Here is a 17,267-nt window from a genome sequence, read left to right on the forward strand (position 1 = left end):
AAAGGTCATGTGACTTTGCATGATGAAACGGCATAATTGGACTAACCAGAGCCGACCAATCTTGTTGCACAGCATCTAAAATAAAGGTCGATGTTCGCAATTTCAGCTCATTTATCATGGAAATGTGGTGGATGCTGTTTTGGTCATTCTGAAATGCCTGGCAAAGTCTGTCGTAAATGTGGTTCGGTATAATTACCTGCCAGAATTGTCTTCCACGACAGCATTCCCAAACGGCATCCGCCTCAGAAAGCAAGTTAACATGACCGTGTTTATTGTGTTTCACTTCATCTACACTCTAAAAAAAAGGGTTCTATTATGGCACCAAAAATGGTTCTTGGCTCATAATCATAGGGGAACCTTTTTAAGTGCTATATAGCACCAATTTTGGTGCTTCAGTGGTTCTTCAGTGGTTCTTCAGAGGTTCTTCACCGGTTCTTTGACTAAGGTGCTATATAGCACTGCTAACTATGGTGCTATATAGCACCACTACCATATACAGAACATGTTAAGATATGGTGCTATATAGCACTGCTAACTATGGTGCTATATAGCACCACTACCATATTCAGAACATGTTAAGATATGGTGCTATATAGCACTGCTAACTATGGTGCTATATAGCACCACTACCATATTCAGAACATGTTAAGATATGGTGCTATATAGCACTGCTAACTATGGTGCTATATAGCACCACTACCATATTCAGAACATGTTAAGATATGGTGCTATATAGCACTGCTAACTATGGTGCTATATAGCACAACTACCATATACAGAACATGTTAAGATATGGTGCTATATAGCACCAAAAGTGGTTCCTCTATGTTTATGACAAAGAACCATTTTTGGTGCCATATAGAACCTTTTTTTTTTTAGAGTGTACTTTACTTGCTTATCAGGAAGTGACGAATTTGTTCTCTTCGACTCTTTGGATGGAAATGGTGCTTTATTTGTTATTTTAACCACAGAATGCTATTTATCACAATATAACATTGTGGAGATGTGATAGAAATGTTCCTGACTATAAAACTGATTATTACTGGAATACTAATATTCTCAACACTGTCATATCAAGTGCACTGTAAAAATGATTTTTCTAAGTTGTTTCTAATGCTGCGTACCAGCCAACCCGTAACCCGTGTTTTTCCATCCTTCTACCCGTGAAAATGCACTGGAACGGCTGTCAAACCCGTGACTTCCCGCTTGTGAACTCGTTCTAGATCGATGTACTCCCAGTTGCGCACTCTGACGTTGCATAGGCCGCAAAACAACAATGGCAGCCCCTACGGATGCGGTGGGAATATACAAATAACGTAAAATAAAAGGTATAACAGCTTCTCTTGCCTTATTCGCTGTTTTTTCTCCACCGTTTCCCTCAAATAAGCAAGGAGTAAGCACCTTTGGCGATAGAAAGGATTGTAAATGAGCATAAGCCCCGTACTGTCCGCCATGCTTTGTTTACATCTATCACAATTCCTTGCGCTCAGGCAGTTTGGCGTGACTTTGCCTGGAACACTACAAAGTCGTGAGTCGCGGTTTGAAGTCGTAACTTACGGGCTCAAAAACCAGCCTGGAACGCAGCATAAGATTATAGAATTATGCCTTACACGGAAATACTAATTTAGTTTTCCTACTTCAAAATTTAATGTTTAATTCAACATGTTCTTTGCTATTTCTTTGTAATTATTTGCGACATTTATTTGCGATTTCACCATTTTATTTTGAGTGTTAATATTTTTTTCCAATATTTTTGCTTTACATAAGCCCTATGCACCCACTTTATATTAGGTGGCCTTACTATGTACTAACATCTTAATTAATCATTTGATACAATTAACTTATTGTGTACATATATGTTTTACATTGTACTTAATTTTTTGTTCAATACCTGCATGTAATTACATCTGTAATTCATTTCTGTAGTTACATCTATAATTACACTGTTGACACTTCCCTTACACCTAACCCTACCCTTAAACTTACCCATACCACCACACCTGTCCCTAACTTTACCCGTATTCCACCTCAAAATCAGAAAAAGTGTTTTGCAATACAATATGAACACAATAAGTACATTGTACGTATTTTTTTATGTAAGTACATAGTAGTTAAGGCCACCTAATATAAAATGGGGCCAGCCCGATTATAATGTAATGTTTGTAATGTGTTTGCTCGTGCGAAACTTGCTGCCCCAAAACTGTTGTGTTGTTAGGGTGTTTATATGCAGTTGCAGTTATTTTTTAGAATGTTGCAATGTGGTTAATTTGTTGTTCTAAATGTTTTCTAAGGTTTTCTAATGTTTTCTAGTTAGTCTAGTTGGAAATTGCAAGTCTTCATTTAGAAAAGTAATACCACACCTCTACCCAACAAAGTAGATAGTCCATAGTACAAATAGTGCAGGATGAGTTCAAAGAAAGTCCAAACTCAAAATATGAACAATAATAATAGTAAAACTTGCCTCAAAGGAGTCAAAATATTAATTACTTAAGTGCCTTTAGCAAAGCACTACTATATCTTGCCTCTTGGTACAGTTCGAATCTTCGCTTCTTAAAATATCCTCCGCCCTACTTGTGTTCCACAATTTGGTGGACTCAAATATAGCCTTCTCTAAAGGGTTTCCCCAAATGAGAACCCTCTTGTCAATTACATAAGCTTGAGAAACAAGTCACGCTGGGCGGGGTTTACTCAGAGCGGCCAGGAATATTAAAGCCTATTGGCTGACCTCTCTATGGAAAGTGATTGAGCATTCTACAATAAGCCTTCTCAGATAATGTCAGGAGGTTCAGGATCACGACAGATCCTGACCTATCCTACCGAGGGGGAGTGGTAAGTCCGTCACTAGACATTCCAAGTTCTCTCTTTGTCAGCCGTATATGTCCTTTAGTTCTTGGAAGGGTTCAACAGTTATCCAATTAAAGGGTTATCTCTCCTTTTAGTTGCCTAGTCTGTAGGGCTTTAGGATTTGTGCCGTCATCAACAGTCAATCCCTGCTTGGAGCTGCGACACTCCTCAACATCTTATTCTGAATAAACTTCTGCTACTGCTGGACTGCTGGATTTGATACACCAATTCCACATTTCCACATTCAGAAAGAGGTCCTCTGAGGAGTTATGGGTGCCCACGGATCCAGCCTGGATGAAGTCTTGGCTGAGGACATGCACCACTGGTACAACAAGTTCATGAGGGAATCGCCTTCAGGTCTCATCACACTCTTTGAACTCAAAACCATGCTACAGATGCAGGGGATGACTGAGGAAGCCAACAGCTTTGTGGACCAGGTCTTCTTCACCTTCGACATGGATGGGGTGAGAGAAAACTTACATGAATGTGTGAAAGGAACATTTGGGTATATAATGCATATCGGCCATTCAGTTGAGAGGGAGAACACCAAAATCTATTCCGAACTAATGTTAATCAAAGAAATTATAGGATTCATTAATCAAATCACAATTAAGTACACATCGATATTTGCTGAGAAAAGTGTAAACGTAAAAAAAAAAGGCATTACAATATTGTGGCAGATCATCAAATCATCGAAAGTCATTTCAACATGAATGAACATAAGCCTATTATACTGGCCTACAGTCCACAGGAATCCTTTTTACATCCAGTTAATCTGTCTGAGGTAGGCTACGTCCACTTTAATCTAGATCAATTTGAAAATCGCATTTCTTTACACTAAGATGCCATTTTTATCTAGCGAAAACTGTGCTTTTTGAAGACGCTCAAGCTATAAAAAAACGATGACATGTTTAGTCATGCGATGCATATTGTACCCATAAATATCTACAGAATAGTTGGATCAGCTTTTTTGTCTTGCTGTTCACTTTCACAATGCTGTTAAAGATAAATGTTGCTTTGCACATCTTGCGTTTCTGATGGAAAATGTACTCGCAATTGACGAAATATGTAAATTGCGTATTCGACCATATGGGGAAAGACTTTGATTTTGAGTGCGACCTCGATGCACCAGGGAATAATGGGATATTTCGCTAATAAAATGAGCGTGCCGTGAAAATGGCGTAAGAAATGTATTCATTTATATTATTGTCTGGTCTCTCTGTATCATCTCAGTGAGCTTATATTATTTTTTATTCATTTTATTTAATTTTGGAAAACGCTTTAAAACTCCAAAGCCCGAAGTATACTTCGGTTTTTACGCTAAGGTATGTCTACAGTGCACAAGACGCAAATTTCGTCATTAGCATTCTATGTGATTGCGTGCCGTCCACAATGTGTGCTCAGCTCAGTGCAGAGGCGTAGCAAGCTTTTCAAAAGTGTGGGGGATGGATGTGGTTTTTTTGTTAACAATAAAAACGATGAATACAATGACAGAAGGGTACAAAAGGTATAACATACGAGATATATAATATATATATTATACATACCTCGGTTTTTTTTAACCACGGTGTTCGGTTGGGTTCTGATGGCTAGTCACATCAGTTTTTTGTTATTCTATTCTTAGGTGATGGGGACAGAAAAAAATGCTAATTTTTTATTTTACTTAAAAGACTTGAAAAACCTTATTTAAACTTAAAACTTTACTTAAAAAAACCTTGTACACATTCCTAGTGTATAGTATAATATAATATATATATATATAAATATTTACACTGGCAGCTCAAAGCTGTACAGCAGCATTTAAGTATGAAATTTAATGAATAAATGTAAAAATAAAACACTACATAGACTTCACTATAAAATATACACTGATTCTTATTAAAGCTACTGTATTAATGTTTTTCAGTCAAGAACAGAGAGTGCTTTGTCTTTTGTAGTTTTAGTAGTTTTAGTTGTAGTTAAAGTCCCCATAGTAGGAAATGATATGGAAGCCAATGGCTACCATCAGCTGTCTGTGTTCAACAGAAGAAATGAATACAGGTTTGGAGTAAATAATGACATCATTTTAGAGGTGAACTGTACCTTTAAGGACAGCGTGTTCACTATATAGGCTGCACTGCTGTCAATTCAAGACGTGCATCTAATATACAGACACACGCAAATGTACTTTCACATTGCAAATAACCGACTGTGTTTATGTTAAACTTGTGTGTTTTTGACAGTATTAGCACAGTAAGACTACTTAGTCCAGTAATCACGTGTTTGACAGGCGTTTAGTGCGCACGCTCTGCGCCTTAAAACGGTGTATAGCCTAAGCATGCGAATAACCGGCAAGGCTTTAAAACGCATGCAAATAATGAACTTTCGTGATTGTAAATAACTAGTGTTCTGTGAGTATAACTCTCTGACACCAGCATTGCAAGCGTGTCTAGCACTGTGTATAGTGATTGGATATTTGCTCATATCAGCGCGTAGACTCACAGGCACTGCAAAAATAAAAGAAAAAAAAACAACGCAATTCACAAGCGCTTATTGAACCGTGAATGCTGTACCGAACGGTTCAATATTATAATGAGAATTGTGGCATCCCAGCGTTTGTGCAAAACTGCGGGAAAACTGCAGAAAAAGTGTGGGTGTTGAACCCTCTCACCGGGAAAAGTGTGGGTGTTAAAACACCCACATCCCCCACGGGTGCGACGCCCCTGGCTCAGTGCTAACTGACTAACAATTAACTAACCCTTACATTTCACCAAAAATCACTCTATAAAAAACTGTGTAATAACCATTGCAAATAGCAAAAAGTTCAAAATGGTATTATTTTATAACAAAACAAAAATAAAACCAAAACAAAATTGATATAAATGAAACTGTAACAAATATTTAACACTTTCTAACTATAATTACTATTGTCATTTTTTTGTGAATATATTGTGTAATAATAATAATGTTATTTTATGTTTGTACTTTTGGAAATGTATCTTATCTATCCATAATTAGGCTAATTAGTAGTTTTGTGCTCATTTTGAGCACAAATTACTGTATGTGCTTTCTGCAAATGTAATTGTTGCATGTGTTATTGTTTAGTTTCTTATGTTTATTTTTTTAATTCAGTTAATTCAGTGTGTTCGAATTACTCCATTGTGATGGTGGAACTTTCGTGAACGTTTAAATTTGTGTCCAAAACAATCCGGCTCCCTGTTCAGGCATGTTATATTGTACATACAAACAGTTTTACTTTGATTTAACATGAGTTAGTATATGACTACCTATAAAATAATAAAATAATATAAAATGATAATGGTGTCTCTTTTGATAATTGATGATAACAGTGCTCTGCTCTGTCCTGGTTATGTTCTTCATGGCTAAATTACTGGCATGCGACAAAGTAATCAGTGTAGTTTGCAGTCCCATCTGTTGGTGAAAATAATCATAGGATTGCTCTGGTAACCAGCAGGCTATATGCAGGGCTGGACTGGTAATCTGGCATACCTGGCATTTTCCCGGTGGGCCGACGCACTTTGGGGCCGATACAAGGTTATTTATTTATTTTTTTGCCACGGACTGGCCCATCATGCAGGGACAGCGTCCCATTGGTTTGTCTTCTGAATTGACAGGCCAAAGCGAGAGAGACCTTCCCTCCTCCATAGACTGTGTCCATATTAGGCGCTGTTTAAAAATTTGGGCGCATGAAACTGCAAAAGGCGAATATCCGCGCAACAGCGCTGCCGTTGACGAACGTGCGCCGCGTTTCTGCTGCTCTATGAAGTGATGAACCGGCACTTTGACTCCGAGTGTTGTTTTATACAATCGTGTTATATGGGAACATTAAAGGTTCTGTGGTGAATCAGCTGAAAACAGCCGCGACCATGTAAATACATCACGAGGTAAATTGGAAAACAATACACACAACTACAAACTTGTCACTCTAGCACAACCAAATTCAATAGTTTATTATTATTATATTTATTTATTTATTTATTTTCGAAACCATACACCTTTGGTAATGAGGAGCATGATTTTACCTGTTTTACCATGCCCATACAGTTAAATGAAACTGACCTACAGTTAAACTCAGTTAAAATGTCATTACACTCTAAAAAAAAAAGGTTCTATATGGCACCAAAAATGGTTCTTGGCTCGTAATCATAGGGGAACCTTTTTTAGTACTATATAGCACCATTTTTGGTGCTTCAGTGGTTCTTCAGCAGTTCTTCAGAGGTTCTTCACCGGTTCTTTGACTAAGGTGCTATATAGCACCTCTGAAGAACCACTGAAGCACCAAAATTGGTGCTATATAGCACTAAAAAAGGTTCCCTTATGATTACGAGACTTTTTTTTAGAGTAGGGGAACCTTTTTTAGTGCTATATAGCACCAATTTTGGTGCTTCAGTGGTTCTTCACCAGTTCTTTGACTAAGGTGCTATATAGCACCTCTATAGAACCTTTTTTTTTTTTTTAGAGTGTAGGGTAATTAAATTATAATTCAACAAAACAGCTTTAAAGCCTGGATCCCATGCATTAAAGGGATAGTTCACCCAAAAATGAAAATTGTCATAATTTACTCACCCTCAAGTTGTTCCAAACCTGTATGAGTTTCTTTGTTCTGCTGAACACAAAAGAAGATATTTTGAAGAATGTTTGTAACAATTTGTTACTAACAAAGCAGATAGAGCAACTATTGACTACCATAGTAGGAAAAAAAATACTATGATAGTCAATAGTTGCTCTATCTGCTTTGTTACAAACATTCTTCAAAATATCATCTTTTATGTTTCACGGAAGAGAGAAAGTCATACAGGTTTGGAACGACAGGCCCTAAAGCCCTAACCCCAGTTAAAACATTCAAGAGGAACTCATGGGCCGGATGGGCTGAATTTGCCAGGGCCGAATTTTAGCCCCAGTCCAGCCCTGGCTATATGTCAAGTATAGGTCTCTGCAGGACAGCAATAGGATAGGAGTTACCTGATCAGTGGGTGAGGTCATAAACAGAGGGGCGTTTTCGACCGCGTTACCTGATTTGCACAGAGTCACAGTGAGGGTAGGGTTTAGGAGTGGGGTTGGGTGAAGGGCATCATTTTCATTGCATGATTTATAAACACCCATCAGTTTGAAAACACCCAAAAATATAGAAATGCCCACTTTTGTTCTACAGAGACTTAATCTATGTTGGTTGGGCTATGTTGGTATATTTTGCGGGGCGGTTTGGAAAGCGCTGTAAAACAGGAACATTTCCGGGGACAGCTCGCTACACTAAAAACAGGGACGTCTGGTCACCTTATAGCTAAGCTAAGTATACTTTGGGATTAATGTGGATGGAGAGTGAAATGAAACAACAACTCCACTTTCCACTTTCCGCTGGGTCTCACACACAGTTGAGTGCACAAGCCTTTCAAAGTAGATTAAAAGTGCATTCACACCTTGTCATAATTATGAAATTTCAACTTGTAAAAAGCACTCAGGTCCTTGTAATGCTCGTAATTACAACTTGAAAGCTGGTAATTATGACATGGTGTGAACGCAGCATCTAGACCTTTTCACAGACTGTGATGACACGTTTCCACAGTTATCAACATCGTAAATCTAGAACATTTTTCATATTTTCATTTTTTTTTTATGTTATATACATTTATAACACTATACATTGTGTTATATTAACATGGCAGTAAAAAAACAAAAACAAATGAACACTACTTCTAATACAACGGCAGAGGGTGTGATGATGAATTATACATCTTTCTTCTGACAGCTGTAATCAATCTCTCAATATTTTTCTCCTCTTTTGGAAAGTCGTGGACACGCTATCGTGGACTTTTTCTTTTGCTATTGGAGCAAATGGGAATACAAAAATTATGTTTGCTGTCGTCCCCCATTCACTGCAATAGAAGTTTACCCAACTATGACGATTTCCGCTTCTGAGAACCCCGGAAATGTGAAAAGGGTCCTCGCGTGCTCACTATCTAGTGGACTTTAAGCACTCAAATCACTTGCACATGCACTGATGTCAAAAATCGGGATATAGTCTATGTGGACGGTGTGCGCTGATGAAAATCATTAAATAGTGTGTCAGGATAAAAGCTTTAAATGCATCTTGAGACCCCTGACGATTTATTTAATGAGTTAAATAATAAAATGAGAACAGCTCTTGATGCAGTTGCTTCACTTAAAACTAAAAAGGTAACTACAAAAAAGATAATTACTTGGAAGACAAATCAGACCATGAAACGTAAAAGAGACTAAAGAAGTGCTGAACGAAGATGGCATAAAGCTAAATTAGAAATACACCTTAATATACTCATTGAAACTCTTAAAACTGTAACAAAGAAATCCAAAAAACATGGCAAGCTTACTTTTCAAACCTTGTAAATATTAATAACCCCTGATTATTATTTAGTACAATAGATTCACTAATAAATCTTGAAAAATTTATTACAGTACTGCGTTACCAAGTTCCAAATGTGAAGAGTTTGCTGGCTACTTTAGAGATAAAGTTATACATATTTATAATATAATCTGTTCAGTAAATAATAACAGGCTAACTACCTCCCTTATCTAGTGTAAATAATTCTATCAAAATGGAGGTTCAAAGTTTTACTTTGGTTGATGTTGAGACTTGAAAGTACCAAACTGAAACCATGAACTTGTTTGCTCTCTTTTTAAAAGTATTTTTAACTCAAAATCCAATGATATCCCAGAGATAGTAAATCACTCCCTACAGATTGGCATGTTCCCTGCTGATCTTAAATCTGCCCTAGTAAAAGCAATACGGTATATAAAAAAGGGAATTCAGACATTCTAACTCTTAGTAATTATAGACACATTTAAAATCTTAAAATCTTAAGTAAAATATTTGTTTTTTTTTGTTTTTTTTTAATCAGACGAATACATTTTTAAATGCAAATTCGAAATTTGAGATGTTTCAGTCTGGCTTTTAGAAAACACCAGAGTAACAGAGACCACTCTTATTAAAGTAGTAAATGATATAAGAATAAACATGGACAGAAATCAGCCTTCAGTTCTGGTGCTGCTTGACTTGAATGCTATGTTTGATACAGTAGATCACCAGATTCTCTTAACTAGATTAAGCGAGTATCTTGGCCTTTCTGGAATAGTTTAATTGGTTTTTATCTTATCTTAGTGGAAGAACATTTGTAGTATCTATTAATAATACCCTGTACATTATAAGGTATCCTGTGGGGTTCCTCAGGGATCCATCTTAGGACCACTACTTTTGAACCTATATATGTTACCTCTCTGTTTTGTCATGGTATCTCTTTTCATAGCTGGTGATACACAGTTATATGTAGCCGTGTCTCCTGGTGACACTGGGCAAATTGATTTACTTACAAATTGCATCCAAGAAATAAATGACTCAATCAAGATAAAACAGAGGTTTTGATTATTGGATCAAAAGCGCAGAGAGAGAAAAATTGACCCCTGAACTAAATATACTGGGATTTAACCCAAACCAAGTGGCGAAAAACTTATTATTTTAAAGCTCATGTATGTAATATTACCAAAACAGCATTTTATCATCTAAAGAACATTGCTTGAATAAAACCATTTCTTTCTCTGAGCAACATGAATGCATGCATTTATAACTAGCAGGCTTGACTATTGTAATGCCCTCCTTTCTGGTCTAAACACTACAATTAATACAAAATACTGCTGCTCGAGTATTGACGAAGACCAAGAAGAGAGAGCACATTACACCTATATTAAAGTGATTACACTGGTTATCTGTTAGTTTTCATATTGATTTTAAAAACCTTTTATTCATTTATAAGGCATTGCATGGATTTGCTCCAGACTATCTCTAAAATGCTTTTAAATCTAAATTAATAACTTTTTTTTTTTAGTCAGGCCTTCCCGCAATAACTTATAATGCTTTTAGTTTTTTTTTTTATGTTTTTCTTCATTTTATTTATTTATTTAATATTTTAATCCTTATAAACTTTATTCTTCTTAATGAGTATTTATATTTCATTTTCATACTAACTATTGTATCTAATGTTTCTTTCTTACTTGCAAAACTGCATTGATTTGTTTGGGAAAGTGCTATATAAAGAAAATTTGCTTGCTTGCTGCAATTTGTATGTTGCGCTTCATCTCGGTTTTTCAACGATACAACACGTTCTGTCTGAAATGCTTTTTTAAAATTATATCATAGCATATGATAACATATTATATACTCATATATGTCTTTCTTTCTTTCTAATGTCCATCCTTTTTTTTCTCCTCAGGATGGCTATATAGATTTTGTAGAATATATCGCAGCTGTAAGTCTGCTACTGAAAGGAGAGATAAACCAGAAACTGAAGTGGTACTTCAAACTCTTTGATCAGGATGGAAACGGCAAGATTGACAGAGATGAAATGGAGACCATATTCAAAGTAAAGTATCCATTTTTTTCCCGTTACCAATGCCATTGTAGAAATGCACTATTCACATGTTAATATGTTAATATATTTTGAATTTTATGTTTTAATTTTCATTTAGTTCAAGTTTTATTCATTTTGTTGTGTTTTTTTATATTTAATTTTATTTAAACTGTGAAAATGTTAATGGTTTTGGTTTTGGTTTTAGTTTTAGTTAACGATAATAACCCTGTTTCCAAGTTAACAATTTTTGGACACACAATTTTTATATGATAGAAGAATCTGATCTCATTAAAAACTTCTGAAGCCACACGACAGATGTTGGTTCAAAGGTGAAAGAAATTAGACAGGGTCACTAAGACAGTGATGTTAGTAAGACACAAAATATTGATTCAGTATTTATTCATCTTTGCCAGGCCATCCAAGACATTACCCGGAGTTATGACATCCCTCCAGATGATATTGTGACTCTGATCTATGAGAAGATTGATGTTAATAATGAAGGTAAGCGCTGTTATAGATCACAGCTACGTTCACTGTCAGTTTTTGGGTTTGATATCCATATCTACCTACAGTTTTGAAATGTCCCGTCTTGAATACTGTCTGTATGAACGTTCAACAGGAGTATGCCCTAAAGCCCATATTCTCTCATCAGTAATCATAGTGACAGTGACCAAAGTAATATCAAAGATGGCAACATCGATAAAACTGAAAAGTCTTATCACTTTTGAAATGTCATAACAAGAGTCCATCAAATCCGTCAAATCTTCATTAACTGACAGATCTAAATCTAAAACCTTCATGACACAGCTCATCTCGCCGTCGCTGTAAGTTACAGAGAGCAAAACCACACATGAAAACCCGCAACAAACAGTAAACATGCGTTTGTGCAGCGCAGAGCCGCTTTCTCGCACTTTATGATTAGAATGCGGTTGTGCACTGAGGGGTTTGGGTTTTACTCATGGTAAACATTTACACAATTGAGTTGCACTCTACAAGTCATTTCTGTTCAGGATTGAACCTGCAACTTTTGATAGCAGCCCAAATCTAAAACCATTAGGCCACCACCACTACTGCTTTTAATAAGGGTCAAGGTTAACATCAAATATTTGTTTCTAGATCCAGGGTAAGAACAAGATTATGGACTAAAGCGAATATTCATTACAGAATCTATACAGGGAATAAATTCCTCTGTTCTCATTATCATAATCTCAGTCTCAATTCCATAACGTGATGTAAAATAGATTGGGGTTTTTTCACATTATTGAGAGTTTTTGGAGAATTAATGGAAATTAAACATAAAAAAATAATGCCACCATAATTATTATAGTTAATTAAAACTTTTTGTTACTTGAAATACATTTCAAATTAAACTTTAACTGAAATTTAACAAAATATTAAAAATATTTGCCAAGGAAACATTTTTCATTTAGTTGAACTTGAAAAAAGGTTGGGTTGTTTCAACTAGGGCCGTGCGATATTGAAGAAAAATGCGATATGCGATATCCTTGTTAAATAATGCGATATTCGATATGCGATACGATATTGCTTTAAATGTGTAAAATCTATTTCTTTCCCCAACTGATATCTTTCACTTAAAGCATAACCGACTGTGTTTACAGGAATACTCATCAAGACAGCCATTTTGACATAACTGTGTGTGTATTTGACAGTTCGAGTGTGTAACAAGACAAGAAAAAAAGAACGGCTTGTGCGCACGTGTGTGTCAGACAGCAGACAGCACAAGAATGCAAGGAGTTGTTTTTCGCAAGTTATTGCGTTTAATAACTCTTTTTAACGTCAAGCAAGTCACATAAGTAACAGTTGTGTGCCCAGTCTATTCTCTGCTATATGCGTCGACCTAAAACGTACACTTTTCACAATGTTGAAGTAGCCTATTAAAATCATTCAGATATCGCGTGCCCTTGCGATATGCATATTGCGATATGTACATTTACGATATTTCGATGATTTTGATATATTGCGTAGCCCTAGTTTCAACCCATGTTTGGATCAAATATGGACAAACCCAATCGCTGGGTTGAAAAATGTAATTAAAACAGCTGGGTTTGACCATATTTGACCCAAGCATAGGTTGAAACAACCCACATTTTTGTACTAAAATAATTAGAGACTGTAACTGTAAAAAAACTGTAACTAACAAAAATGACAAAACACAACAAAATTACTTGAAAACATTAATAAAAATTTTAAAAAAAAATCATAATTAAATTAAAAACTAATTCAAACTATTCATAATAAAAACTATAATAGTATTTCAGTGATACTAAAACATCAATGAATGCCACAACTCTAAAAACTATTTTATTAAAAATATAATATTACATGTATCCTTAAGGCCCATATCATCCTTGGTGTGAACAGGCCTTTATAAAATTATATTTGTATGTTTTTATTTATTACGTTTTACATATAATAACATAAAGAGAACATTTGTGCTTTGACAGGTGAATTGACATTGGAAGAGTTCATCACAGGGGCTAAAGAGCATCCTGATATCATGGAGATGCTCACCAAGATGATGGACCTCACACATGTCCTGGAGATCATAGTAAATGGGCAGAAAAAGAAGGAGTGACTGCCAATGTATGATGCATTGGACAATAAAAGGATCCCCTCCTAATTGAAGATGATCAACTCTGTGGCTGGAAAGCGTAACACAGACACAATAGAGTGTGAAACCTGCTAGCAGCATCTCGGAGGTGGACATGAGCGATCATCATCTTCTGTGATTGTGTCTTTAAAACACTTTCTCTCTGTCTATGTGCCTCAGATATCTAGTTAGTGGAGCTCTCTTTCCCCTCTACTTTTAACTGCATCGCCTCTACAAGTCTGAAACTGTCATCCTTGCAGGAAGAAATTACAGAAGAGGAGATTAAATGGTTTAAAGCTAGGGTAGGCAGTGTTTTTCATTAAAAATAATTGTTAGCTACGGGTTAAAACTCTCATCACATCATGATAGCAATCAATATCAGAAGTGGTCTAAATATTAAAAACGAGGACATATTTTCTGTGGAAGTTCGAGGACCAAAAAATGTTTGGCCAAACAAGATTGTCCTACCTGCCTGTCAATATATGTATTTCCATACCTCCACATACCTGCTCGCACAGATATCACACATCCTCAGCGTGAACATGAGGCCATGCAGAGTCACAGAACGCTGCAAACAAACAGAAGCCGCCACCTTTTACAGTTCCTCCTGAACCAAAACAACGAGTATATGTTGTGTTCACGCCATGTCATAATTACCGCGATTAAGAGATGGCAACCTGTGGAGCTCTACTTGGAGCTGTTCACATTCTCAGACTCGGAATTTTGCGTTATGGCAAAACAATCAACGCCGAAATTAATTTGCAGTAGTCATGTGGTGCAAGTCAGAGCTCTTTAAGATTTTTACATTCATTATTATTGTAATGTTAAATGTAGCTCAAGGACACCTTTTCAAGCAAAACATTTCACAAATAGAAATTTGAAAAGTTTTCAAATTGAACTATATACACAAAGCAAAATAAAGCAATAGATATAGACCTAGGCTATTGTTCAAAATGAATACTAAAAATACTTTGGGTTGTCTAATGTGTGTGTGTCATGAACTTGGGCATCAAGAAAAGTAAAGCTGGAAAAAACCGGCTTGAAGCCCAAGTTCACCACTGAATAAATCTGAATAAACATTTAGATTTAAGACTTGTGTGTCCAAATACTGTTATGGGGGACACTGTGTATGGAGGGGCCAGTATTATAAATAATTGTACAGTTTTTTCTATTGATGTATGTAATCTTCATTCTGTCTTTTGAGATTTTGTGCTGAATCATAGACAACGTTGAAATTCTAACCTATAACCATTGCCTTATATCAATAAATGCAATCTAATGCACATTTGGACTACTGATTCCTGTCATCACTGTCACTGTTGCTTTAAATTAGAGAAAAGGACCTTTATTTTCACCTAAATGTACCTAAATAAATGAATAGTACTTATGAAAAAATATGTATAATATAATATTAAGTATCCATTTACACTACCTTATGAATAAATTACTGGGGTTATTTTAAAGTAAACAACAGCTAAAAAGCTAAATATATTCCCATTCTGGTCCTTTGAAAGAATAGAGGAAAAAATAAGGGTGTTTCAATACTGTACATGTATTTAAATATAAATTAAAGACAAACTTTAATTTATTCGACATGCACTGCTTTTTTTCATGGAGGGGGAAATCCTGTGCGTTCCATTCCATGCCAGTTGAGCTAAAAATAAATATGACATCTCTGAATGTTGCATTTGGTGGTCAGTTTCTGTGTAAATGTACATTTTTGACCAACATTTTACACTTTTCGTATTGTAGTAATTATACAAATATTGCTGTGTAAATCATCATTATTGTGCATCAGAAGTCTGTACAAGATCAGTTTCGTGAGGTATCTTTGTGCACAAGTCACTGCCTAAACTTTCTAGCCTGACGTCGTCATACTCAATTCTAGTCAGAATATGAGTCTGAGACCGCTCCGTTGGGCTGTCAACAGAACTCAACTGGACTGTGTTGCCATGTCCGCGGGTTGAAGCGACCCCAATTATGTGATATACAAATCGAGGAATGCGATTTTTAGCTGCCAGCCCTGCCAAAATAACACATATTTTACCCCCCAAATGCCTTTTTTCCCCCCGGAGAACCCCCCCTGGAAAGCTATTGGGCTTGTTTTTGGCTAGTTTTGAACGTTAGCAATTGGGCGGGTTTTGTTGTAAAAACTTGGCAACCCTGTCTGCACGCACGCTGGAATAAGTAGCCTAACGTTAGAAGAACAAGATTAGTGTACGATCTTTGCCGGTGTTGTAAAAAAAATAATTTAAGGATACACAGAGTACTTACCAACACGATCATCATTTCTGAGAGAAATAGTAAAGGTGAATGCATACGAACAAGTTCTCCGTTTAGGATTTGAACAAACTCAACCCAAGCGGCTTTTGATGACGTAGATGATTACGTTACTGTTTATCATCTGTCTATCATCGTCTAAAGTCCGCCCTGACAATTTCATTGGTCCGAACAGTTTCTGTTAGGGCATAATTACTTCTCTACCGATCAATTCCAGACCGAACTGCCCGAGTAAAAATGTTGTGGGCGGGGCTAAGTTCGGCTGGCATCCAGGCTATAAACTTTCTGACGCAGATTCAGTTTGGAAGGTCAAAGCCTTCCAGAGTTTAGCTTCAATCGTAGGCTGCGTCCGAAAACCTAGGAAGCTGACTTGTTGCCTCACTGCCTTATCCGACAATGGCTTGTAAGGCAGCGTTTGTGCAAGAAGGTACCTCACGAAACTAATTTCAGACAGACTTCTAAGGCAGCGTTACAGTTTAATGATCTACAGCAAAATAGAGAGAGCTTTGGTGAGAACTAAACAAATATTTACTACATATGTAATTTCTCGCTAGAGAAGTGGAAAATGTTGATCAAAAACTTTAATTTACACACAAACTGACCAGTAAACGCAACTTTCAGACGCCATCTTTTTTTCCAGCTCAACTGTCACAGAATGGAAAGCACAGGATTGTGGGATATCAAAGGCAGCGAAGGATACATAAATGCTGCCTTCAAAAATCGATCAGATGAAGGTATCTCAGGAGACAGGAAGTGCAGCTAACATTAGATTTGGACGTGCTTTGATGCCTTCCTATAAAATGTGTCCTCCGAAGGCAGCATTTTCCAGGTTTCGGACACAGCCCTAATTTCAAACTAAATCCGGCGACGGCGGACAATATGGACACGGTCATGGCTCGAGAAAAGAGTCCAACCATGCATGGCAATCTTGCAAATGGAGCTTGAGGTAAGTAGTTTTAGCGCCATGTCAGACACTGTCAGAAATTATCTTTGGTTGCAAGACCGTTACAACGGCCTTCTTTGAACCTCTCTCACTGTACGACGTAGGACCACAGTTAAGGAGCTACGACCACAGTTGGTCATCTTTTGTCTGGGACAGCTCAAAATCGTACAATGTGTACCGGGCATTAGAAGTAAGTTATTTGCAGTAAGTT

At 36.6% G+C, this 17,267-nt stretch overlaps 1 protein-coding gene across 1 annotated transcript; it reads left to right on the forward strand.

Annotated features, from left to right (window-relative positions):
- The first annotated feature begins 2,872 nt into the window (after positions 1 to 2,872).
- On the forward strand, positions 2,873 to 15,517 carry guca1c (guanylate cyclase activator 1C). Its single transcript, XM_079823984.1, has 4 exons — positions 2,873 to 3,308; positions 11,085 to 11,234; positions 11,636 to 11,723; positions 13,688 to 15,517. Exons 1-4 carry the CDS (start codon positions 3,114 to 3,116, stop codon positions 13,816 to 13,818), a joined length of 564 nt encoding a protein of 187 aa, XP_079680110.1. The 5' UTR covers positions 2,873 to 3,113; the 3' UTR covers positions 13,819 to 15,517.
- The last annotated feature ends 1,750 nt before the right edge of the window (positions 15,518 to 17,267 follow it).

Source organism: Gobio gobio, assembly GCF_949357685.1.
Source record: "Gobio gobio genome assembly, chromosome: 8".
NCBI lineage: Eukaryota > Metazoa > Chordata > Actinopteri > Cypriniformes > Gobionidae > Gobio > Gobio gobio.

Excerpts from the sequence above, each read along its gene's own strand:
- guca1c (XM_079823984.1), top strand. The coding sequence starts at position 3,114 with ATGGGTGCCCACGGATCCAGCCTGGATGAAGTCTTGGCTGAGGACATG. Across the intron at positions 3,309-11,084 it reads TCACCTTCGACATGGATGGG|GATGGCTATATAGATTTTGT; the intron begins GTGAGAGAAAAC and ends TTTTCTCCTCAG. Across the intron at positions 11,235-11,635 it reads AAATGGAGACCATATTCAAA|GCCATCCAAGACATTACCCG; the intron begins GTAAAGTATCCA and ends CATCTTTGCCAG.